The 25,129-nt window shown below is 43.3% G+C and overlaps 1 protein-coding gene across 2 annotated transcripts in view; it reads right to left on the bottom strand.

Annotated features, from left to right (window-relative positions):
- Positions 1–25,129, bottom strand: part of TOGARAM1 (TOG array regulator of axonemal microtubules 1) — a 34,806-nt gene that overhangs the window by 1,247 nt on the left and 8,430 nt on the right. The window contains exons 3-21 of one of the 2 annotated variants that reach the window (XM_079982206.1): positions 24,943–25,077; positions 23,799–24,083; positions 22,936–23,198; positions 22,401–22,633; positions 21,671–21,771; positions 20,502–20,669; positions 19,934–20,032; positions 19,034–19,212; positions 17,504–17,660; positions 17,046–17,123; positions 16,682–16,835; positions 16,462–16,567; positions 13,844–14,079; positions 12,558–12,716; positions 11,368–11,494; positions 9,563–9,684; positions 9,190–9,379; positions 8,046–8,265; positions 7,575–7,661 (exon numbers count right to left, since the gene is read on the bottom strand). In XM_079982206.1, the coding sequence (XP_079838332.1) occupies positions 7,575–7,661; positions 8,046–8,265; positions 9,190–9,379; positions 9,563–9,684; positions 11,368–11,494; positions 12,558–12,716; positions 13,844–14,079; positions 16,462–16,567; positions 16,682–16,835; positions 17,046–17,123; positions 17,504–17,660; positions 19,034–19,212; positions 19,934–20,032; positions 20,502–20,669; positions 21,671–21,771; positions 22,401–22,633; positions 22,936–23,198; positions 23,799–24,083; positions 24,943–25,077 (3,099 nt within the window). Of the gene's footprint in view, positions 1–7,574; positions 7,662–8,045; positions 8,266–9,189; positions 9,383–9,562; positions 9,685–11,367; positions 11,495–12,557; positions 12,717–13,843; positions 14,080–16,461; positions 16,568–16,681; positions 16,836–17,045; positions 17,124–17,503; positions 17,661–19,033; positions 19,213–19,933; positions 20,033–20,501; positions 20,670–21,670; positions 21,772–22,400; positions 22,634–22,935; positions 23,199–23,798; positions 24,084–24,942; positions 25,078–25,129 lie in introns of both variants that reach the window. The other variant, XM_079982205.1, reaches the window with a different exon arrangement.

Genomic DNA, 25,129 nt, shown 5'->3' with positions numbered 1-25,129 from the left:
CAACGAAAAGGGGGAGGCGGAGAGAGAGGGGGAGTAACTGGTCACACCAAAGGCTCTCTTCCCCACCTCAAGCCTTGAGCAAGAATGCAACTGAAAGCATGCAAACTCAGAACATCTTCTGGAAAGGCCATCAATTAAGCCCATGGTGCTCCAAACAAGCTTTGTGGGGAAGGGCCCAGCTCAGCAGCAGAGCACAGTGGAAGGCCTCGACCCCAATCCCCAGGAATTGTTAGGGGAGACCCCTGCTGCCAATGCATGTAGACAGTACAGTGGTACCTCAGGTTACATACGCTTCAGGTTACAGACTCCGCTAACCCAGAAACAGTACCTCGGGTTAAGAACTTAAGAGCATTTTGAACAACTTTGTTCTTGCTGCTAGAGCCAAATACGAGCCAAGGAAATGCCACCCTCCCCCTTTGCTTTGTTATATACACACTTTCACCGTTCATTATCCTTAATCATAAAGCCAGGCTTCAGTGACATAATGAGCATACAGTGGTGCCTCGCAAGACGAAATTAATCCGTTCCGCGAGTCTCTTCGTCTAGCGGTTTTTTCGTCTTGCGAAGCAAGCCCATTGACGGCTTAGCGGATTAGCGGCTTTTAGCGGCTTAGCGGATAAGCAGATAAGCGGCTTAGAAAGAGGGGGGGGGAAAAGGGGAAAAAACCCGCAGGAACTTGCAAGACATTTTCGTCTTGCGAAGCAAGCCCATAGGAAATTCGTTTTGCGAAGCGCCTCCAAAACGGAAAACCCTTTCGTCTAGTGGGTTTTCCGTCTTGCGAGGCATTCGTCTTGCGGGGCACCACTGTATTAAAAAATTGTCCAGTAGCACCTTAGAGACCAACTAAGTTTGTTCTGGGCATAAGCTTATGTGTGCATGCACACTTCAGATACTTGTGCATGCACTCGAAAGCTTATACAGTGGTACCTCGGGTTACATACGCTTCAAATTACATACACTTCAGGTTACAGACTCTGCTAACCCAGAAATAGTGCTTCAGGTTAAGAACTTTGCTTCAGGATGAGAACAGAAATCGGGCTCCGGCGGTGCGGCAGAAGCAGGAGGCCCCATTAGCTAAAGTGGTGCTTCAGCTTAAGAACAGTTTCAGGTTAAGAATGGACCTCCGGAACAGGCTTCCGGTCTGATCGCAAAGTGGAAGCAAGCGGGCTTTTCCTCAGGAGAGGGAGGCCAGCTCCTTGAGGACAAAAGGGGGTGCTAAAAGGGCGCCTTAGCCCCCCAAAACCCCGCTGAAAGGATACTCGGGGTAAGGATCCCAGCGCTGCGGAGTAGCGATTCCCCTGGCTGCCAGGTATCTTCTTTAAAGAGGAGACGAGAGCGGCGGGGTCGAAGGGATTGCAGCGGGACACCATTGCCAGCCTCTAGGAGCGCAGCCCCGAGCCTGCACACTGGAGCGATCGGCTTTCCAAATTAAAAGAAATCGTTTGGGAAGTTTCAAAAGGATTAAAATTTGCTGATTTGGACCCAATTCGATGCAGACAAAGGGTAAAAAGGAGGTCAACTTTGTCTGAATTCCGAAGCGCACACAAGGACTATTATCAGTGTGGAGTATAACCATGAGTAAAAAACAAGCGGAGACTGCTTGGCAATTGGAACTATCTTGCTGTTTTATCTTTTTTTTTGGCTTTTGATTTTTTAAAAGGACTTACATAAGGAACTGGTGGGGTGAAGAAGATTGAGGGGATAGGGGGAATAATCCCTTTCTTTTTAGTTTGGTGAGTGGTCAAGATGGCGAGGAAGGATTTTGAGAACGGATTACTTTACTTTTGATTTTAAGTGAACTGGAAAGTTCTTATTTTTTGTTATTTTTACACCCTCACCTTGGCAGCATTGTTTATTAACAAGGGAAGAAGTATTATTTGCTTTTTATGTTTGTTTGGAGAGTGGACTGGGATACATTTGAAAAGATTATTTTGGTTTTTTGAAAGTGTATCCAGAGGATTTGTGCCCCCCCCGCCTTAATTTGATTGCTTATGAGAAGAAAGCAACGCCATTTTATTTCATTTTTGGACATTGAAAAGGGTTGGGAGTTGTGTCTATTTACCCTGTTCTCCCCCCCCCCCCGTGAAATTTGGATTGATCTATTTTTTTGTTTTTGTTTTTTTGTGGGGGTCTCTCTCTTTATGGTTGGTATTTTGAGGCTTTTTGGATTTATTTTCTCCGAGGACTTTGCTACCGTGATTTAAAGGATACTTCTGAGAATACTTTCAGATTTTTAATTATCGTAACCACTGTATTGGATTTAGCCAACCAAGTGGCGAGAAAAATTGAAGATTTTATTTGAGTTTGGCTTTTGTTTTAATTCTTCTTGGCTAACATTCGGTTGATAATTTTGGAGCGCCCCCCAGTGGACAATCATATAAATACAGTCCTAACAAAATAGAAATTGAACTTTAGGGAAACGTAGCCCCCTGGTGGACAATCTTATTGGTGCATCAAAAAATTATTAATTTAATTTGATTAAATTTACAAGATGTCTCATACACAGAAAAAAGATGAAGCAGGGACACCAGCAGAAAGGAAAGGTTGTAGACAAGAATCTGATATGAAAGAATTAATAAAGATGTTTACAGAGCTTAAAGCAGATCTTAAATCAGAAATACAAAAAAGTGAGAGAAACACGAGACAAAATTGGAGTTGGTGGATAAAAAAAATAGATGTGACCGTGGAAAAAATTGATGAAACAGTCAAAGAAATAAAGGGGCAGATGAAAGATATGTTAAAAAGGACACAATATTTGGAAGAAGGTGCAAGGAAGGTTAAAACGCAAGTCAAGGAGATTAGAAAAGAAGAAAAAATTAAAGCAGAAGTAGCAGAGGTTAACAAGACACAAGAGGAATTGTGGGACGCTATTTTGATGAATGAACTGAGACAGAAGGAGAATAATCTGAGATTTAGAATGGTACCAAGGAGAAGAAATAAAGGAGAAATTAATTAAAGAAGTTGCCATATGGCTTGAGATGCAGGAAGAGGACGTAGCAAAAACAATACAAAATGCTTTCAGAATCAAAGTGAGATCAACAAAGGTTAAGAAATTTCCAGGAGACTGTTTGGTGATATTTAAAGATAGAGATATGAAAAATTTAATTCTGCAAAAGAATAGGGAGAAGAGATTGAACATCGACGGGAGCAACATAATTATTTTTAAAGACGTCCCACTTCGGCTTTTGAAAAAACGGAACCAATATCAACAGCTGGTGCAAGCTTTGAGAAAAAATAAAACTGAATTTAGATGGGAGTTCCCAGAAGGAGTGTCCTTTGCTTATAAAGGGAAAAGATACAGGATAACAAGATTTGATGAAATGGATAAATTTTTGAGAAGATATAAAGAACTGGGAAGAGAAGGAGATGGAGCAGCACTGGCGGAAGCAGGAGCGGGAGGAGGAGCCTCACAAGAATCGGAAGAGGAGGGAGGAGAAGGGGAAGAAGAAGAGGAGAAGTAAAATTTAAAGACTATTATTATAAATTAATCAGAAATCAAAATGGCGTTGAAATTATGGACCTGGAATGTTAATGGAATGAACGAGAAAAAAAAGAGAAATAAAATTGATGAATATTTGAAAAAACAAAATTTAGACATTATTTGCCTACAAGAAACACATGTGATGAGAAAACACAGGAAAATCTTAATAAACAAAAAATTAGGAAACAAATTTATCTCATTGGACAAAACTAAAAAGAGAGGAGTGGTATTATATATTAAAAACAAATTAGAAGCTCAACAAATTTTTAAAGATGATGAGGGTAGAATCGTGGCAGTACAAGTTAAGTGGCAAGGTGAAAAATTAATAATTGTCAGAGTATATGCACCAAATGAAAACAAAATGGACTTTTTCAAAGAATTAGAGGAAAAATTATTTGAATATATGGACCAAAAGATTATAACAATGGGTGACATGAACGCAGTTGTGTCATTGGACATGGACAGACTAAGAGCTACAGGTAAATCCAAAGAAGGGAAATTACCAAAGACATTCTTTTCAATGGTAGAGAACTGCAATTTAATAGATATTTGGAGACTGAAACACCCATTAGAAAAACAATTCACGTTTCAGTCAGAAGCAAATCAATCAATGTCAAGAATCAATCAGATGTTGATAACGAGCTTACAACAATAATTTTAAAGATCGAAATTCAACCTAAGGTACTATCGGATCACAATCCAATAAAGTGTATCTTGAAAGGATATGAAGAAAAATATTTCCGATGGAGACTAAACGAGACTCTCTTTGATGATCAAGAAGTTGTAGAGGAGGCACAAAAGTGCTTGAAGGACTATTTTTTAAATAATATTAATCAAGGAACAAAAATAACCACAGTTTGGGACGCTAGTAAAGCTGTAATGAGAGGACTTTTTATTCAACAGAATTCAATTAAGAATAAATTAAGAGAAAATGGGGGAAAAGAAATTTAAAAACAAATAATGGAGAATGAGAAGAGATTGGTTACTAGTCCCGAAGATAAAAAAACGAAAATGAATATTAAAGCGTTACAAGCACAATTTGCAATGATAATAAACAGAGAAGTAGAATGGAATATTAAAAGAATGAGACAAAGGAACTTTGAATTTGCAAACAAGTCAGGAAAACTGCTTGCTTGGCAGATAAAAAAAGGAAAGAGCAAAATACTATTCATAGAATAATTGTGGAAGATAATAAGATTGAAGATCCGAAAAGGATAAGAAAAGGATTTGTGGACTTTTGGAGATTAGAAATGCAATAAAAGAATTAAAAAGTGGGAAGACCCGACGGACTAAGTGCAAGATATTATAAAGAATTGAAGGACATCCTACTTGTCCCATTAAAAGAAGTTATGAACAACATTTTACTAAACAGAGAAATACCAGAAACTTGGAAAGAAGCATACATTACTTTGATACCCAAGCAAGACTCTGATCTAAATCAGGTTAAAAATTTTAGGCCGATCTCGCTTTTGAACAATGATTTTAAATTATTTTCAAACATACTAGCAAACAGGTTAAAAAAAGTATTGAAGGAATTAATACATAAAGATCAGGCGGGTTTCCTGCCAGGTAGACAAATGAAAGACAATATTAGAAATATAATTAATATTTTGGAATACCTGAATGCTAAGAATGACAAACAAGCGATGTTAATATTTGTGGATGCAGAGAAGGCCTTTGATAATATTTCTTGGGAATTTATGTTAAAGAATTTTGAAATGATGGAGGTGGGACATTCGTTTTTAAATGGTATTAAGGCTATATATATGGATCAAAGAGCTAAATTAATAGTTAATAATGTGATGACGGAAAATATAAAGATAACTAAGGGAACAAGACAAGGATGTCCTTTATCACCTCTGTTATTTATCACGGTCCTGGAAGTGTTTTTAAGGGCAATTAGAAGTAATGATCAGATAAAAGGGGTAACGGTGGGTAGAAAAGAATTTAAGGTTAAAGCCTTTGCGGATGTCTTAGTATTAACTTTGGAAGATCCCATAAACACGGTAACAGAAGTGTTGAAAGAAATGGACCAGTTTGGTCAGTTGGCAGGATTCATTCTGAATAAGAAAAAAACTAAAGCAATTACTAAAAATGTAGATTCGGAGAATGTAAACAGATTACAGCAGCAAACTGAAATAGAAGTGGTAAAGAAAGTTAAATATTTAGGAGTTTGGTTAACCCCCAGGAGTATTGACTTGTTTCAGAATAATTATATTCCAACATGGAATAAGATCAAAAGGGACTTAGAGGTGTGGGGAAGAATGAAATTGTCATTTTGGGGAAGAATTGCAACAATAAAAATGAATGTGCTACCGAAGATGTTATTCTTGTTTGAAACAGTTCCAGTAATCAAAGGGGCAGCGATTTTAAAAAATTGGCAACAAGAAATTTCAAGGTATATCTGGCAGGGTAAGAAGCCGAGGATAAAATTTAAGGTATTGACGGACGCAAAAGAAAGAGGAGGCTTTGCCCTGCCAGACTTGAATGCTTGAAACAGAAGCATCTTGCCTCTGTTGGTTGAAGGAATGGATGAAATTAGAAGACACGGATGTGTTAGATCTTGAAGGTTTTGATAATAGATTTGGGTGGCACGCCTATTTGTGGTATGACAAGAGACGAGTACATAAAGGTTTTGAAAATCACATTATAAGAAGGTCTTTGATTGACGTGTGGGAAAGATATAAAAACTTGTTGGAACAAAAAACTCCATATTGGTTGTTGCCGTTGGAGGTGATAAGTGTGAAGAAAGTCAATATGACAGGGGGTTGGGTGACATATGAGAAGTTAGTGTGTAAAAGTGTAGGAAAATGGAAAATGAGATCATTTGAAGAAGTTAAGGACTATGTGAATGACTGGCTGCATTATTTTCAAATTAATGAGATGTTTAGAAAAGATTTAAATCAGAGGGGTTTTGCTGACAAAGAATCAAAATTTCAGACAGAAATATTGAATAATGATTATAAGAATTTAGCAAAAATGTATAAGATATTACTGGAACGGTGTACAAAGGATGAGGAGGTAAAATCAGTTATGATCGACTGGGCCAAAGATATAGGGCATAATATTCAAATGGAGGATTGAGAAAGACTTTGGAAAGATGGTTTAAGATTCACTGCATGCACAGTTATAAAAGAAAATGTTATGAAAATGATGTACCGATGGCATGTAACACCTGTGAAGTTAGCAAAAATGTATAAGATAAGTAACAAATGTTGGAAATGTAAAGAAAAAGAAGGTACCTTTTTTCATATGTGGTGGGAATGTAAGAAGGTAAAATGCTTTTGGGAAATGATTTATAATGAATTGAAGAAAATGTTGAAATATACATTTGTTAAGAAACCAGAAGCATTTTTACTAGGCATTACAGGTAAAGAGATAAAGAAAAAAAGTTATTTTTATATGCAGTGACAGAAGCAAGAATATTGATGGCCCAGAAATGGAAACAGAAGGAATTACCTACGATAGAAGAATGGAGAACTAAAATGATGGATTATGCAGAACTGGACAGAATGACAGGAAGGATCCGGAATCAACAAGATCAAAGATTTACAGAAGATTGGGAAAAGTTTATCCAATATATGCAAAAACTGAGTGATAATAAAATTACGTTTGTAAACTTTAAGGAAGCTCTGTGAGGGGAAAGGGTTAAAAGGGTAGAAATGTGTAAAAAGTAACAATAGGAAGGCATGGCAGACAAATTGAGGGAAGTCAAAAAAGAGAAGTTAGATGCAATTAAGATGTATGGAATGTATAAATTTGTTTTTGTATTTGAAAACTAATAAAAATATAATAAAAAAAAGAAAAAAGAATGGACCTCCGGAACGAATTAAGTACTTAACCCGAGGTACCACTGTACTGCCATAGATGGACCAATGGCCTGACTCTGCGTGAGGTGGCTTCCTCAGTTCTTCAGCTTAAACTCCTGCTCTGCTTTCAGCTGTTATAATGGGATGGGATATCAATGGGCTATTTCACGTTCGTTTTACATCCCTTAGGTTGGCAACAACCTTCCAAGCTGCCTGGCACCATCACGGACCCTGCAGAGCAGTAAAGAGTCTTGAGCACGGCAGCAAAGCACGAAGAGCCTTACCTGCAAGCTTCTCTGTGATGTCTTGCTTGGCTTTCCCATTCAGAAACTGGGCCTTTGTGCAGAACGGCTGAAGCAGCAGGTAGTTGTCTAGATGCAGAGGAGGGAGGGAGACAGAAAACCAACTCAGTGGGAGTCCCAGGAGGGCTACATATATCCTGTGTTTGATGCAGAATAGCCAGGAAGGGGCTATTTTGGAATTCCCTGGCAGGGAAGTGCACAGAATGAGGCCTTTGGAATCCTAAACACACCCACACACACACCCCAGAATTGGCTGGAAACTTGCTCCAGTTTGGAATCATTCCTCCACCCCCTGGAGCGCCAGTGTGCCAACAAACAATGAACAGATGCATAAACTGAGCAATGGAAAAAAAACACAAGAGTTCTTGGTTGCTCAGCCCCAAACCTGCTGCAAATTCTTTTCCGCAACCCTGTTTTCTGAAGTGTGGCTGGCAGTTGAAAAGGTCCCATTACCTAAGTGTTGACAAAGAGCCTGGATGACGTTTGTGGCAGCGGCGTAGATGCCTGGATTCTTGGAGTTCAGGTTGTTGTCCACCAAGGCAGGAATCAGCATATTGATAATGGGGGACAGCTTCTCTTTCAGCAGAGGAATCAGGCGGTGCATTGTCTCCAGGGCCACCTGGTTGACTTTGCTGTTGGAGTCGTGCAAGCGGGACTTGAAGGCATCGAAGATCTAGACAAGGGCACAGGACCACAACAGCTGGAAGCCCGTTTCCTCATGCGGATGCCGTGAGCTGACCAGGCTCTGCATGCTGATCTAAACGCGGCTGATGCCCCAGGACAACAGCACACACATCAAGCAGCCTACACCCAACACTTGTGGGGAGGGCAAAGCAAAGGAAGAGGCTGCAGACCGCTTTGGTCCACGTGCATCCCAACATCTCCAAACACTATAGTCAGTGAAGGAGTTAGAATTCTGGGCTTCTTTTCTTCAAGAAATAGCCGATATATGAAAAACAAGTTAATATCAGATAATCAAAAAGGAAACGGGTAAACCAGGCTCCTAAACGACCAGTTTTGCTCATTCTGCAGTGGTAAATTCTTACTGACCATTTTATAGAGAGCCAAGGCTGAAAAGGCTAACTTGTCAAAGGCTCTGCAACACATCCATGTGTGAGGGAGAACCCAAGCGACAGTCCCTGGTGTCTAAACCTGGTGCACAGTCCCAGGCCATGAGGGGCCTTGGTCCAAATCCCATGGTGCAAAGGGGTGAGCTGAGCATGTGTCCAGGAGAAGGGCAGGGCATGCAAAGTCCCATAAAGAGATTGAACACACTTGCATTTCCATGTACATCCCTGCCCTTCCCAACTCAAGGGAGCTCTTTCCTTGTGCCCTTTGAGAACTGCTGCCAGTTGCAGTAGATGACACAGGGCTAGCTGGAACGGTGGTCGAAACCCCCCCCCCCAACATCATTTCTCCCCCTCTATAGCTGTGTTTCTACCTATAGGGTCAAACAGGCTCCTCCTTTGTTCAGAGTGATCCTCCATTTCCCCTTGGAGCCACGATATTTTCCAATTTAAATCTCCTGGTTTCTGCTCCATGGGATCCCCTGTTAGCTCCAACAAGGATGTTGAGGGCTTTTTCTTTCTATGGTTACCTTCACAATGTTTGCAACAACAAGGTCCTGGTTATTTTCTGTGTCTGCCAACAGCTGCTTAATTCCATTAATTCGATCCCGGAAATCCTTTGCATTCAGTAGCGTCGTTATGACCTTCACGTATTCCGCACTTTCCAAGGCGTTACGGGGAGCTAATTTCCGGGGCATTTCGCGTACTTCTCTAATCTCTCTGCTGAAAAGAAGAACGTCAAGAGGTTTGCAGCGGAGCTTTCCTACTTCTGCAGCCTCTGTAATAACTTCAGAGAAGGCCCATATAGTTTAATAGATTCTAGAGCTACGCAGAAGAGGTTCCCAACTCCTTAGCCCATTTGCCCCCCCCCCAAGTTTTTGAAGCAGGAAGGGCCAACTGTACCTGTCGCCAGCATTGAGCGCTTCTCGCGACACAGAGGCTGATCTCGAATTGTCCATGTTGCTGGTGTGACCCCTTCTTCCGCCCTTGGCTGAGGGTGTGACTATCGGCATCTCTCCCAGACCCTGAAATTGCATTACAAAGACAGGGAGGGTTATATCCAATTAAGTTCTATTCAGAGAAAGTCCACTAAAATGAATGAGCCTAAGATAGTCGTGTCTACAGGGCCCTGCAGGATCTGATTTCTTTCCGCAGGGCCTGTAAGACAGAGTTGTTCCGCCTGGCCTTTGGCTTGGAGCCAATTTGATTCCCTCCTCTTTCTTTTTCCTTTTTCCTTTCTCCTCCTGTGATGAGGCTGCATTTTAATATTTTAATGTTTCAATATTTTAATGTTGTATTTTAATTTTGTTTTTAAGTTGTATTCATTCAACTTGTTTTTATTATTGCTTGTTAGCTGCCCTGAGCCCGGCCTTGGCTGGGGAAGGCGGGGTATAAATAAAAATTATTATTATTATTATTATTATTATTATTATTATTATTATTACAAACTTCAATGGGTCTTCTCTGAGTAGGATTAACGTTGGATACAACTCCAAGAGAGCATCTGGGTAAAAAAATTAAGGGTAGAATTCAACATTGTGTTACTGAAAATGTTTCATCTGCACAAGCACATCAACTTGCCAGACAGAACAATCTCCCACCAAGTGCTGTTTTAGGGGTTCTCTCTACCACCCCAAGAGCGAATTTTTGGGGTGCACAAGGAAAAATATTTATGATCAGCCTCCAAGTACAGTGGTGCCCCGCAAGACGAACGCCTCGCAAGACGGAAAACCCGCTAGACGAAAGGGTTTTCCGTTTTGGAGGTGCTTCGCAAAACGAATTTCCTATGGGCTTGCTTCGCAAGACGAAAATGTATTGCGAGTTCCTGCGGTTTTTTCCCCCTCCCCCCCTTTTTCTAAGCCACTAAGCCGCTTATCTGCTTATCCGCTAAGCCGATAAGCCGCTAAAAGCCGCTAATAGTGCTAATTCGCTAAGCCGTCAATGGGCTTGCTTCGCAAGACGAAAAAACCACTAGACGAAGAGCCTTACGGAACGGATTAATTTCGTCTTGCGAGGCACCACTGTATAGTTTCTCAGACAGATAATAAAACCAGCAGCAAACAATAACTGTGCCTGTTTATAACAGGGGTCAGCAAACCTTTTCAGCAGGAGGCTGGTCCACTGTCCCTAAGACCTTGTGGGGGGCCGGACTATATTTTGGAAAAAAATATGAACGAATTCCTATGCCCCACAAATAACCCAGAAATGCATTTTAAATAAAAGGACACATTCTATTCATGTAAAAACATGCTGATTCCTGGACCGTCCGCGGGCTGGACTGAGAAGGTGATTGGGCCTTAGTTTGCCTACACATGGTTTATAACATGGACCAACTAATTATCTTACAAGCCAGGGACTGAAAGCAGGACTTGTGAAAAGCTAATGAGGATGGGTGCATCCTCACTGTCTGTGATAATTAGAACTAAGGATTGTTCCTCAGGAAGTGTATCAGATGTCACCTCTCAAAGATGGTCTAAATTATTTCTGGATATTTTAGGTGGGATACAAAGGTGTCATCTAAGTGACAACCAATGAACACAGCGAAGACAAAGGCCTCTGCTGTCTGCCCGACACTTTAAAAGAGAAGTTGGAATTGTCAAGTTGGCAAAACCTTGGGAGTAGCGGTCAGTTCATCACTACTTCCAAAATCTGACAAATCTCCCCGCCTCTTGTTTTTAATACACGACGTTACATTCTTCACAGCCTACCTTCTGCCGCAGGCTGCTGACAGTCTCTTTCACGTAAGGCAAGTCCTTTGGCAGCACATACTTTTCAAGCATCTTGTCAAAGTCTGCGTGTGTCATCAAAGTGAAGAGCATCTTCCGTCCATAGTACCTGCACCCACCACAAATCAGATGAGCAGATTTACACCCATGAACATAACCCAAAGCATGTCTGTCAGGCCTGATTCTTTAGTAAAATAACAACAATAATAATGCTTGACTGAGGATACCGGAGCTCAGTTACAGACTCATTGTCTGTCTGTCTGTTTCTTTATTAAATTTGCATACTGCCCTTCCCCCGTAGATCTCAGGGCTGTTCACACCCTGCCCCACCTCCCTGAGATGTACATTATGAAGCACTATAAATATATGCTCTAAGTAAAGAAGTCTTTCTGTAAAATGTACAGTATTATTATTATTTGAATTTATATACCGCCCTATACCCAGAGGTCTCAGGGTGGTTCACAGAACAAAATCAAAATATAAAACCACAAAATATATAATCAAAATAAAAAGAACAACTTAATAACACACGCACCCCATATCATATTTGTGAAGCATTTGAGGGCTCATGTTTCCTGCATTGTAGTGGGCTGGACTAGATGAACCTTGGGGTCCCTCTTCCAACAATTTCAATGGTTCAATGAACCACAGGAAGGCATTCATATAAAACCTTTGCTCATATCAATTATTTCGGCTTTGTTAATTATGTACATACAAAATGTATTCTCTGCATGTGTAAAAAAAGAGCACTAAGAGCAGCGAGATCAAAAGTTGGGAATCACGACAATAACTGTATTTGGAGCGAGATGTCAATCAGTAATCTGCATATGGAGCCTCTAGTGATGAACCAATTTGCATGAACTTAACATGCATAAAACTGCAGCTGGAAGACAAACTGCACTTTTATGCAATGCTCTCATTCTGAACCAGTTTAGAAATGTAGAAAACTTTCAAATGGTGTTTTCTAAAGCTTATACTGAGATTTTTCAAGCTTGAAAAATCAGCTGAAAAAATGTGACCTGAGCTTCTTTCATTTCCTTCCCAGTCTCTGATCCGTCAGCTATTTCTGCCATTACATATTCACATTTCTTCATGTGTGAATCTAGGTTTCCAGACAAGTTGGGAGGTCACAGCATCCCATATTCCTTTTTGCTCTGCATCTGCTCACTCACCTTGTTTCTTGTGATCCGTCTTGGACAAATTTTGCTACTGCAGACAGAAGCTTGTCGGTCACATCCTTAATGCCCGACAACGCTCGGCCCGGCCCCATGTGCTCCACCACATCTGACAAGTGCTGAGCCGCACATCTTCTCACTGCTGTGTTCAAGTGGCTAATGGGAACGAGAAGAAAGGAAAACATCCGCAAGAGAGAAGTGTGTGAAACAATGATTTTGAAAGCAGACCCTAAAAACTTCCACAGCTGCACAGCAGAACCCTTCCTTTAAGCTGCTGATCACAGGAATGTGGAGATCATCTGGAGTTAAAGCAGTGGATCTGGCTGGATGACCAATAAGCAGCCCCTCTCCATTCTCCCAACGTAATCTGGACTAGAGAGCAGGTGCCTTGTAGGAATGCGCTGACAAGAAACCTTTCAACAACTGACAGTTTTGTTTCATGCAGAAGCAGCAGCAACCAAGGAAGAACGCCTATGAATCACTGTTGCAATAAAGCGGCTCTCTCAAAGTTCTGCTGCAGGAAAGAAATACTTTTCTGAAGTGTGATGACTGACTGGTTTATGTGACGGGGCTTCTGCACTCACATAGAATTTGCCTGTCCTAACTTTCTACCAAGCACACCTTTCAAAACAGCTTGCACACATTTCTAACTGGACTTCATCTCAATAGTGCTCCCGTGTGAGTCCCATTTCTTCCAGTGGAGCTCACACAGCAAGGATTAACTACTGCTATTTACCGTATTTTTTGCTCTATAAGACTCACTTTTTCCCTCCTAAAAAGGGGAAATGTGCGTGCGTCTTATGGAGCGAATGCATGCTGTGCAGCTATCCCATAAGCCAGAACAGCAAGAGGGATTGCTGCTTTCACTGAGTAGCGCTCCCTCTTGCTGTTCTGGCTTCCGAGATTCAAATTTTTTCCCCTCTTGTTTTCCTCCTCCAAAAACTAGGTGCGTCTTGTGGTCTGGTGAGTCTTATAGAGCAAAAAATACGGTATTTTATTTCATTTATATCCTACCTTTTCTCCAAGGCCTCAAGGTGACACACTTAGTCCTCCTCCCCATGAGGAAGGTAAGGCTGAGAGGCAGCAACTGACCGAAGGTGGAATCCAGTGAGTTCCATGGTCAAGTGCAGATTTGAACCCCAATCTCCCAGGTCCTAGTTCAACACTCTGGCTGCCATACCACACTGGCTCTTATGATGAACTACATTTGTTTGACAACGAAGAGGCCTACAAAGGAGCAAATAAGAAGCAGGAGAAAGCTTTGAAGAGTCCCAGAGGCTCACCTTTGGCCTCCGTTGATCAGAGACGAGAGCGCCCGTGCTGGTGTCACGTTGTTCACCATGGCCTTCAAAGCTTTGTCAACATCCTCCCTAATGAAGGTGTTCAATTCCCCAGCCTTGTGCAAGAGGACTTTCACCGTGTTATCCAGTTCTTGATCCATGCTCTTTTTCAGGTAGTTGAACAAGTCCCCTAAGCAAACCACGGCAGCTCGGGAAACAACGGAACGCAAATTCTTCACCTGTGCAAAAGAAAAGACCTTGAGTCAGACGATGATGGCAAAATGCAACGGTTGCCTTAAATCCAGGCGAGACAGCAGAGGCACTGAGAATGTTTCCCTAGTCTTGAGAAAATAGTAAACTGCCTGCGCTGGACAGGATTGAAGTCTGAGGGTGCTTCTGGGTCCAGCTTTGCCACTGGAGGCCCAGTGTAACTGATCCTTAAGTGGGAGAGCTTGACCACAGTAGCTCAGGCAACAGGGACTTCTAGGACTGGATAACTGCAATGCACTCTATGTGGGGCTTTCCTTGTGCTTGACCTGGAAGCTACAGTTAGTGCAGAACGATGCAGCATAGCTGCCGACTGGAGTCCTTGTCAGCACGTAACACGTGTGCTCAGAGATCTGCACTGGTTGCAGATTTAGTACTGGGTGAAGCTCAAGGTGTATACAGTGGTGCCTCACAAGACGAAAAGAATCCGTTCTGCGAGTCTCTTCGTCTACTGGTTTTTTCGTCTTGCAAAGCAAGCCCATTGATGGCTTAGCGGATTAGCGCTATTAGCGGCTTTTAGCGGCTTATCGGATAAGCGGCTTAGAAAAAGGGGGGGGAGGGGAAAAAACCCGCAGGAACTCGCAAGACATTTTCGTCTTGCGAAGCAAGCCCATAGGAAATTCGTTTTGCGAAGCGCCTCCAAAACGGAAAACCCTTTCGTCTAGTGGGTTTTCTGTCTTGCAAGGCATTCATCTTGCGGGGCACCACTGTACTGGTATATAAAACCCTTAACAGCTTGGGAACAGTTTACTTGTAGGGTTGCCTTACCCCAAAGGGCCCACCACTGGCACTAGTTACAAGTATCACATAATACTGTGGTACCTCTGGATACGAATGGGATCTGTTCCAGAGCCCCATTCGCATCCTGAAGTGAACGCAACCCGCGTCTGCGCATTGCGATTTGCCGCTTCTGCACATGATGTCATTTTGACAGTCTGCACATGTGCAAGCAGCAAAACCCGGAAGTAATGAGTTCCGTTACTTCCAGGTCGCCACGGAGCGCAACCTGAAAATGCTCAACCTGAAGCAACTTCAACCCGAGGTATGACTGTACTTGTTCTGCATTTTTTTAAAAATATTTTAGTGTGGCAGCATCCACACTTTGAAACTCCTTGCCTATGAACACTAAGCAGGTGTACTGTCTAGTCATTTCAGCACCTGCATAAAACATTTTTGTTGAGGCAAGCCTACATAGACATGCAAAAGCTGATGTGCTTTAATCTCTTTTTAGTTTACTGCTCATTTTAATTGTCTTCCAAATGTTTTAACCACTTATTGTTACTGATAATTTTGATTTCTTGCAAACTGCTCAAAGGTTTTGTTACACTCAAGCAATATATGCATTCTGTTAAATCAACTGTTTTGTTTGCTACTACAAAGTAACATGGCTGTCATTCTGGAATTCAGAAGCACCTGCAGCCCCAACTCAGTCCATTAGAAAATGCCAATGAAATTAGAGGGACGAAATTTGAGGACCACCTTTGCTTAGGTTTGGTAGGCCAGAAAAGGAACAAAAAATAGTATTTTATCTGCATCCTACTGACAGGCATAAAAAAGAAGCCAAGCAAAATCCCAAGTTCAGTATCTAACATGTTACATAAAATTATTGGCTGCCCTATGTGATGGCAAATTTAGGTTGTGACCCTAACCCCTCTTGGCTGGGACTGAATCGTGGTTAGGATTTTGCCACGTACCTACGGGACCGCCTCTCCTGGTATGCCCAACGGAGGACCTTAAGGTCCACAAATGACAACACTTTGGAGGTTCCAGGTCACAAGGTGGCTAGATTGGTCTCAACTAGGGCCAGGGCCTTTTCAGCACTGGCCCCGACATGGTGGAATGCTCTATCACAAGAGATTAGGGCCCCACAGGACTTGACATCTTTCTGCAGGGCCTGCAAGACAGAGCTGTTCCGCCTGGCCTTTGGTTTGGACTCAGTCTGACCCTTATGTTTCCCTCCCCTTATGGTTTTGATCTATGGGCTACTATTAAAATGAGGCTGCATTTTAAATTGTATTTTAACCAGTATTTTAAATTGGTTTTTTTCTTTTTTTCTCCTATTATGTTTTTATTGTAATTTTACTGGTGTTCGCTGCCCTGAGCCTTATTATTATTATTATTATTATTATTATTATTATTATTATTAGTTGTGGAAGTAACAAGCTGAATGAACAATCAAACTTTTAGATAAAGGCTTGAGGGGAGGTAAAAATGAGGCAGGTGTAGGAGGAGCCGAGGTGCCAAACACAAAAGAAGGCAAGCGGCTGCAATGCTACACCCACTTCAATGCTCCCCTCAAAACCATCAGCCAAGAAATTGCAGGAAAAGATCTAGATAGGAGAGGCGAGGTTAACCTCCTGAACAACAGACAGGCTGGTTTCGTGCAGCTTTGCCGTCAGCACATCAGGGTGGTAGGCAGAGAGGCACCTAATCCAGTTCAGGCCTTCAATCTTCTTCTCCCTGTGTTTGAAAATGGAAACAACACAAAGCTATGCAAGCAGCACAGGGCGGATGTCAATTCTAATTGCTGATGGCATAAAAATAAAGAAGAGAAAGATAACCTGGGACACATACCAGTCGTCTTCCGCAAGATAATGCAGGGCTTCCGAAAGAGCAAGTTCAGGTTTAGGGAAGGGTCTCAGTTCGGATGGTTCCATTATCTCTGGACTGTGCGTGACAGACAGCACCCGGTCTTTCAACTGCATTCGTGGACCTGGAGAGACTTCACCTGCAAGCATTGCCCAGTTGGTGATTCAAAAGTGCAATGGGACTAGTAGCACATGACAAACATGTGGCTGCATAGGCAGAGCAACCAGAGGCAGCCCCAGACCCAGGGAAGGCCAGATGTTCCCAACGGTAGAAGCAACCTATCTGAGACGCCCCACAGTACGCGACACGGCAACTATCTCTTTTTTATATCTGAGCTGTGAAGTCTCACCTGATTCTAGCAAGACCGAAGGCTGTGCCCTTTTTACACTTGACATTCTCTTCAACAGAGGACTGAAAGCAGCATTTCCTGAGGGCAAAGAACCAGCTTTCATCAACAGCATATCTCCATAAGTTACTTAAATCACAAGCCTCTTTTAATCTTTGTACAGCCCCCTGACAATTTTGAGAAACAAGTGCTATGCACTATCCAAGCCACACCAGAAAAAATCCCATTTGGAGTAAGAAACAGAGCTCAATGGATCTTAAAGCACTGTTGCTTTCACTGTTTCATCCTTCCTTTGCGATCTGCACCCAGAGACCAAGCAGCCTGCTAGAGGAAGAAAGGCCTCTCCCTCCACACACAGCACAGAAGTAAGTGATGGAGCTGGACTTGCAGGTCAGTGACTTTCACAGGCGTATTTACAAGGTGGCATTGCAAGAGCAGTTAAAAACAACAACTTGGCTTACTGGTTTCGGTTGTCTTCTTCTCCGATTCATTGTGCTTAAGCAGTTCCCAAGTGTGCGATTCCTTTCTTTCAAGATCTCTAACTTCCTGATATTCTTTTTCTTCTCTTTTCTTCTGTCTCATCTTCTCCCGGGCAGATTTGGATAAGGCAACTTTCATCTGCATAGAACAGAAAAGTGTACTTTTTTATGGTAAGTATTTTTATACCCACCGTATCAGAAAATATCAAGGTGCCATACAATGTTAAAACAAAAAATGTTAAAAGATGCAGATGCATGTGCCAGGCTCATCAGAAATAAAATAGCTATTAAGGACCGTTGGCATAAAAAGTCTTCAAGAGACACCTGAAAGTCAAAATTTATGAATATTATTGGTGGATTCTCCAGCAGTCTGACTTCATTCCTGGAGGACAATATCTTAATGGATGAAGTGACATAGCACTTCAGTGAGAAACAGATCACGTCCCCTTTCTCTCACAATAATTTCCTCACCTTTTCAAACACACACACACACACACACACACACACACATATTTTGGTCTGTGTGTGTGGTTTGGGAGCTGCACGACCAGGGAAAAAAACAATGCTGCCCAGGGTTGTAAAGACTGTGGAGAGAATAATTGGATGCACTCTTGCCACCTTGGATCAAATCTATGCTGCCAGGTGCCAAAAGAAAGCTGCAGAGATAGTGCAGGATAGTGCACACCGGAAATGATCTCTTTCAGCTTCTGCCTTCTGGAAGAAGGTCCAAGGTTGTAAAGACCAGGACTAGCCGCCTGAGAAACAGTTTCTACCCAAATGCAATTCTGGTTTTAAATGCAGTATAAGTAGTCTCTACAGTATACTGTATTTTAAAAAGGGGTTTCAGAGTTTTTAGGGGTTTTTGAATGTCTTATGTAGATTTTTCAATTTCATTGTTCTATATGGGACAATGACAATAAAGATATTGTATCGTATCGCACTCAAATAACTTTTCCATAGCAGAAAAACAGGATGATTCCAGAAACAGTCACGCAAATGACACCGTGGCTGCAATGTTAACTCTGATGCACTTTGCAAGACGCTGCACATACATCTGAGTGATCAGCTATTGAGAGGTCAACAATTGCTAAGAGACTGCAGGTGCCTGTAGTGCATACTTTAGCGCAAAGGAGAAATGAACAAAAGTGAAAAGTAAGTCTGCTAACCAGAGTTAAGAATAAAATAGGGCCTCGCTCAGCATTATCTAGCCTACTGAAAAAAATGTGGTGCTGTATTGTTTAAGCTTGCTGGAACCTTTTAGGATATCAGAATGGGATCATGCTGGCATTTGTCCCTGTGCCGCAGTATGTATCAGGAACTATTTGCAATTCGTTCCTGAGCCCGTTATCTGTAGGCGCGTTATTTGGCCACCTGCAACATCTGAACACATTAAACAACATCCACAAGAACAAAATGCAGTCGTAGGAACCATGGCACACGGGTGCATTATGCATTTTCAGAAAGCTTGTCTTTGTGACAGTCCCCCTTCCGCAATGTGTTTTCCATTCTTACATCTCTTTCGTTTTCCACATCAAAATAAAGTGCAGGGTTCTGCTGTTGGACGGCTCTCCCGTAGATCCCGGAAAGCGGCTCCATGCTTTGCTTGAACGAAGGTGCATCTCCATTCTCCATGGAGAATATCAGGGACTGGCCGTAACTTAGTGGAGCCGAAGGCGGGCTTCCAAACACTCCTAAAAAGACATATATGGCTCATTGGGTTATCATGAAAGATCCAACACTCATGATGATTTATTTTTTCTGGTATACATTATCTCTTTAAACACAACCATTTTATGCACAGGTTTAAACAAGGTGACAACGGCACCAAGGGCATTCACAGGAACTGTTTTCTTTTCTACGTTTCTTTGCCTCTTTTACCGCCAGCAGGAAAAGGCAAGCACAGCTACTATTTGCTCAGCAAGAAATGTTTCCACAGGACCATGTGACCTCCCACTCCAACAAAAACACATACAAGGGAGTTGGGTCGGGGAGAAGGATCATAAAGCAAAACATATTTTAAGCCTTCCTGATAATCCTATTTACTATTTATTTATTAATGAAATTTATATCCCACTCTTTTCTCCACAAATGAGTCCAGGCTGGCAAAAGTGATGAAACATCTTAAGAACAATTTCATTCCGGATGCAGACTGGGAATTTAAAAGGGCTACTGAAAAAGGAAGGTCTTCAGTTGGTGCTGAAAAGGCAAGAGAGACGGCGCATGTCCGATATTCAAGGGGAGAGACAACACTGAAGGCCCAATTCCTCCTTCGGGTGGAGTGGACCTCCGGACAGGGTGGTTTCTGAAGGAGGCCCTGCAGAGCCCAGTGACTGACTGGCTGCATAAGGGGCGAGACAATCTTTCAGGCCAGCATAAGAAGCATTGTAATCACAAAGTGCTTGTTTGAAATACCTTTTCCAACAATGACTACAGAGTCTTCTGACAAGGCACTCGGTGAAATGAAATCTAAGCTAGTTAGCTGCTGTAAACTCGAAGTGGGCCCTGTAAACCCTAGAAAAACAAACAAAAACCGGGTGTTAAGACTACCTATAATTCCTCATTAAGTTATTTTCGCTTTGCATCCACGACATTGAGAAAGTTCCTTTCTGGTTTTGCATTTGATATCAACAGTCAAAACCAGTGGATCCAGTACACAAGGTGAGCCTCCACTTACCCTCTGGAGCCTTATCCAAAGACAGAGAAGCAACTGCTCTCACGGAGGACCTGCATGCCTACTGCAGCACCGCACAGCTCTGGATCAGGTCCAAAGCGTGTGCCGTCACTCCCCCCCCCCCCCGGAAACACTCCTCCAGTTTAACCTTAAAATGAAAAGCTAGATTCTAACACATCTGAAGGTAGCACTTTACTTTCTCTCTCACACACAGCATCAGAAAGGAAGACTAAGAGAGGATTCAGGCCCAAGCTCAGAGGAATAGAGTAGAAGCCCCTCCCTTCTCTGTGGCACCCTCCACCTGCTCACCTTTGGTGGGTTTACAGTGCCTTTGGTGCTCTTTACTCTGCCCTTTAAGGATGGTGGGCGATGCCACTTTCTGTCTGTCCTCTTCATAATCTCCTGATCCGTTCCCGTAGCTCAGGCGCTGGCCGCTGATGCTCACGCTGGAAGCCGCTTTTTCATGAAACATTATCCCTGGAAGGTAGAATCCACAGCAAATTGTTCCCAAGAACAACACAGGAAGCCGCCTAATTTTGCAAATGCCACAGTCCCAAGCTGGCCAGTGTGAATTCTGCGTGTACAAACTGCTTGCAGGAGGTATGCCTGCCTGGCGAATTTTTGTCACAACTTGGTGAAAAGAGTTAACACATGTATGATATGGGCTTTGGGAGATAGTTCAAGGAAAACTAGAATTTAGGTCTCAGTACATGTTTGGGGAAGTAGGAGGACATCCAGTAGGTAATGTGGCTGGGGTAGAAAACTTTCCACTACTATGTTTTTCTGAAAGAAAAGTTTCTGGTTCTAGAAACATTGCTTCATAAAATTGATCCAATACCAGCCAAAGGCCAAGTCAAAGTTTTTATTAACTTCTTTAAAGCAAATCTCATAAAAAACATGTATATTTATGTACAGTCATTCTAGGACATCAAAATTAATATGCTGACAGTTTGCAGTACCTTTATTTTCTTAATGTGTAGAGTCTTCAAATATTTATAAGGTTGTACCGACCCCTCCCAGCAATACAGTTGAGTCACATCATATGTGCATTGTATTTACGCAAATTCAACTTTACCCGCCCAGCTGCAGCTCCATTCCAGCCTTTTTCTTCTGCCTGCATCACACTCTGCCCACCGCCCTCCTCTGCCTGCTGCTGCCTCCATCCTTTCTGGGGAGGAGGGGAGCCAGCAGAGACATGGAAGAGGATTCCTTTTCTTTCCCGGCCAATGAAAAGGTAATTTTTGCTATGTGCATTTTCACATTATTATGCCCAACCTTTAGAGCCCAACCCCCACATATGATGCGACCTGATTGCAAATCCACATTAAAAAGCTAGCTGGGTCTAAGGCTGCTGCCTGCCCACCCTCTTTCGATGGCCCGGAAGGTCGACAAAGGGAGACCCACCAGAGCTTTCAGAGACACTGCAAAAAGAACAACTACATTAAATCCATGCTGTCCTTATGTGCCCTACAGACTACCTGTGGTGGGACTCTGCTCCACAGTTATAGGACCCCGATTCCGTGCTGGCGAGAGCTTCATTGGCTGGGAGTTACCTCCAAGGAGAGGGAATATGTCCGACCTGTGGCAGAAAGGAAGGCACTTTTGTTAACTCGTTCCTACCCTGCACAAAGTGCTCCAGCTTTCACTATTACTCATCCGAGAGAATTTGCAGGAAGGAACCAGCTGTCCGAGGACCGAGAATACACAAGAAATGGAGCAACTTCTTCACATGGCCCAGAGAGCAGCTCCCAGCACCCGGAAGGATGGTAAGTTCAAGATTCTCTTTCAACATGCCTTCTAAAGCCTTTATCCCAGCTGGCGTCTGCCTTGGATATGAACTGCTTCTATGCACGTACTGTTGTTTTAACTGTTGTTTATAGGAGTTCAAATGAGGGACAAGGAGCACAAACCACCGAGCTTTGACTAGAGAATGGCATCCAGGAGGCTTCAGCAAGCGCATATTCTGGAGCACTGGCATAACACGTCCCCAGCCACCCCCATCAGTGCTCAGCAACCCTTGAAGTCTCCAAAAGAAAGCAAGGACTGCCCCTCTACAGCTCAGTGACTGAACACTTACTTTGAATGCAGGAGGGCCCAGATGATTCAGTCCCCCGCATCACCACCTCCAGGAAAAGGCCCACATGGGATAAGGAAACCTCCACCCCCCCAGCCTGTGGATTCCCCCCTCGTGCTATGAATGACACTCACATTGTTCTCATTCCCTGAGGGGCTGTCGAAAGCGGGGATGTCACGGACTCCTGGCTATACACCCCACTTTCGCTGTAGGAGCTGGTGCTTGGGGACGACAAGCAAGAAGGAGACTCTGAGGTCAGGTCGAGTTTCAGGACAGAGTCTGGGCTTTCGAGGTCGGAAGTGCTGCCGTTTAGCTTTGCTCTCTTTTTGGCGGCGCTGTTACGTAAGGAGCGGAGAGAACTCTGCATCTGAAAAGGAGGGAAGAGACGTGATCCCAGCTGGACGCTGTGAGGAAGCGCAAGTGTGAGGTTACAGAATTATTTGCTGCCTGCCTATGATTGGATGCTGGAGTGGGGAGCAGGAATTTTGTTTAAAAGATGCACCATCCCATTCCCCCCCCCCCCGTGCCTATGATAAGAAAGCAACATGGAATACAGAAACTACAAACAAACCTGTTTTGGCCACGTGTATACATCCTATAGGAAGCCCAGGAAAATAATTTAGCTATTCACCCTTTCTTAACAGTAAAAACGTCACACTGAGCCCCCACCTCTTCCTCATCCAGCTCCTTTTCATTGACATTCAACTCTGAAAGATCGATGGCCAGCTTCCTGTCCCTCTCATTCAGCCAGATGTCTTCTGGCTCCCCGTTCTTGTGTCCCACTACATTGATTTCCACTCTGTCAGGTAAGGGACTAAGGCCCCTGGGGATGGGAGGCACTGGTTTTGTTCCACTCAGGCCTCTCCGCGAAGCCGGCGATCTCACAAAGGCAGGTTTCAGCTGAATGGGAGGCGTATCCTGTGGCTTTGCCTCTGCATCAGAAAACACACATGGAGAGAACACGTTCAGAACATTTTAAAAGTTCATTTTTATATATACAGAAGGGAACGACATTCTGCACTATTGATGCACGGTCCACACTGGCTTTTAATATTGTTTCCTAGATATGATTCAAGATGCTGGTTTTGACCTATAAATCCCTCAACGACTTGAGCCCTGGAGACCCCGAGACGGTTTCTCCCCGCCCCCCCTTGTCCTGTCATAATGCCAGTTACTCACCGACTGTGAAACTCCCTTTCTCTGGAATTTGCCAACTCCTGAAGCTGCAGCCCCTTTCTAGAGGCAAAGAAAGATTCCACCTATTTGGGCAGATGCTTAGTGACTGAGCAGTAACATGTAAAGGAAGTGTGTGTGGGAAGCAGTGTGCAAAGGAGACACGCAGAGATTTCCATGGTTGTCTGCTTCTTGCCAGTGCTGACCCCAGCCTCCCTCCCCTTACTGGAGACTGGGTTGCAACAGAGTGAGGTGGCACTTTCCTTTTCCTTCTCTTTTCGGCTTTGGCAACCCTTCCTTACCAGGTTCAGCACACGTTACTGGAGACTGCATCATGCTATTTCCACCAGGGCTCGTACCTGCATCCTCTCCTGCCATCGGGCTGGAAAACTTCTTCTGATGACTAGGTTTTGGAAGCCCTTCGAAACTCTTCAGAGGCCAGGAATTAGAGAAGTCTTGTGACTTCTTGAGTGAGTCCGCAGGAGGGGAGGTGTGCTTTGGACTGTGCCTGGGCGATGAGAATGGGTAGGACGGAAGGATGAAAGCTCCTTGGCTGGGGTGGGACCCCAGGAGAGGCGGTGCATGCTCAGGTGGGCTGCAGAAGGTCCGCTGAGGCTTGCTGGTGAAACTGAGGCTGGAACACACTGGTTGGGAGGGGAAAAGAAATGCACGATCCCGGTTAAAGAAGCATGAAAGGAAACACAACCATTTTAAAACTATTTCTTTTCTAATCTATCTGATAACCAATCTTCAAGCACCAGTCACACAGAGAGATTTTCCTTGAAGTCATAAGCATATCAAAAAGGAGACGTTACTTTGCTTAACTGATGGTCTGTGACATACAAACGGGTCCTGCCACTTTGGCTTCACTGGCATAAATTATTCTGCATAATTTATTCCTTCTTTGCTCCCTACTGCAGATGTAATTCTGCACTATAGGTTTGGTGAATAAGCAGGTGGGCTGGAGCAAGAACCAAGGGCCCTGTGCCCAAGGCTGGCTGAGTGAGCTGGGCTCCTTACTTTCCTCATGCTCTTTGCCAGTCTTCCTGCTTCCTAACAAGCAAAAGAAGAAAAAGGGCGCGGCAGCTGCATCACTGGGTACTCACTGCTTGCAAGGGCTCACCATTCATTTCAGAGGAAGAAACTGACCCATACCTGCATGCACTGCATGAGGAAGTAATATATAGCACAGAGCTTTGACCTTAAAGGGCTTCAGAACATAATGAGTCCTATTATTATTGCTACAGTTCTGCGGTCATGCACTTGCTCCGTGCACCTCAGGTTAAAGATGTCAGACAGCAGAAAGCCAGGAAAGACTTCTGCTCATGGCCTGGAAAACTGTTGCAAGTGCTTCGCCAGTTGAACCAATAATCTGGAGCAACGCAAGCCATCCCCTTATATGCTTTGCAACGCAGATCTGACCCACCCAAAAGAGTGCTACAGAGCACGCTGGAACGGGTCTGGCATGCTCAAATGCTTAAAAGATGGTCATTCTACAAATACCTTTATCTTGCCAGGGATTGCTCAGTCCTAGAAACTGCAGATCAGAATCCACACTGCCGCTCTTCCCGCGTGTGTGAGAGAAACCAAGCAGCCCGCATTTTCCTGGAATATGAGGCTGATGAGAGGCCATCACACCTTTCAAGCAAAACAGAAAGGGCAGTCAACTATGCTTCCATAAGCAGTGACA

This window comes from Podarcis cretensis (assembly GCF_951804945.1).
Source record: "Podarcis cretensis genome assembly, chromosome: 1".
NCBI lineage: Eukaryota > Metazoa > Chordata > Lepidosauria > Squamata > Lacertidae > Podarcis > Podarcis cretensis.
Note: the sequence above shows the minus strand (reverse complement) of the source record. Positions and strands in the feature narration are given on the sequence as shown.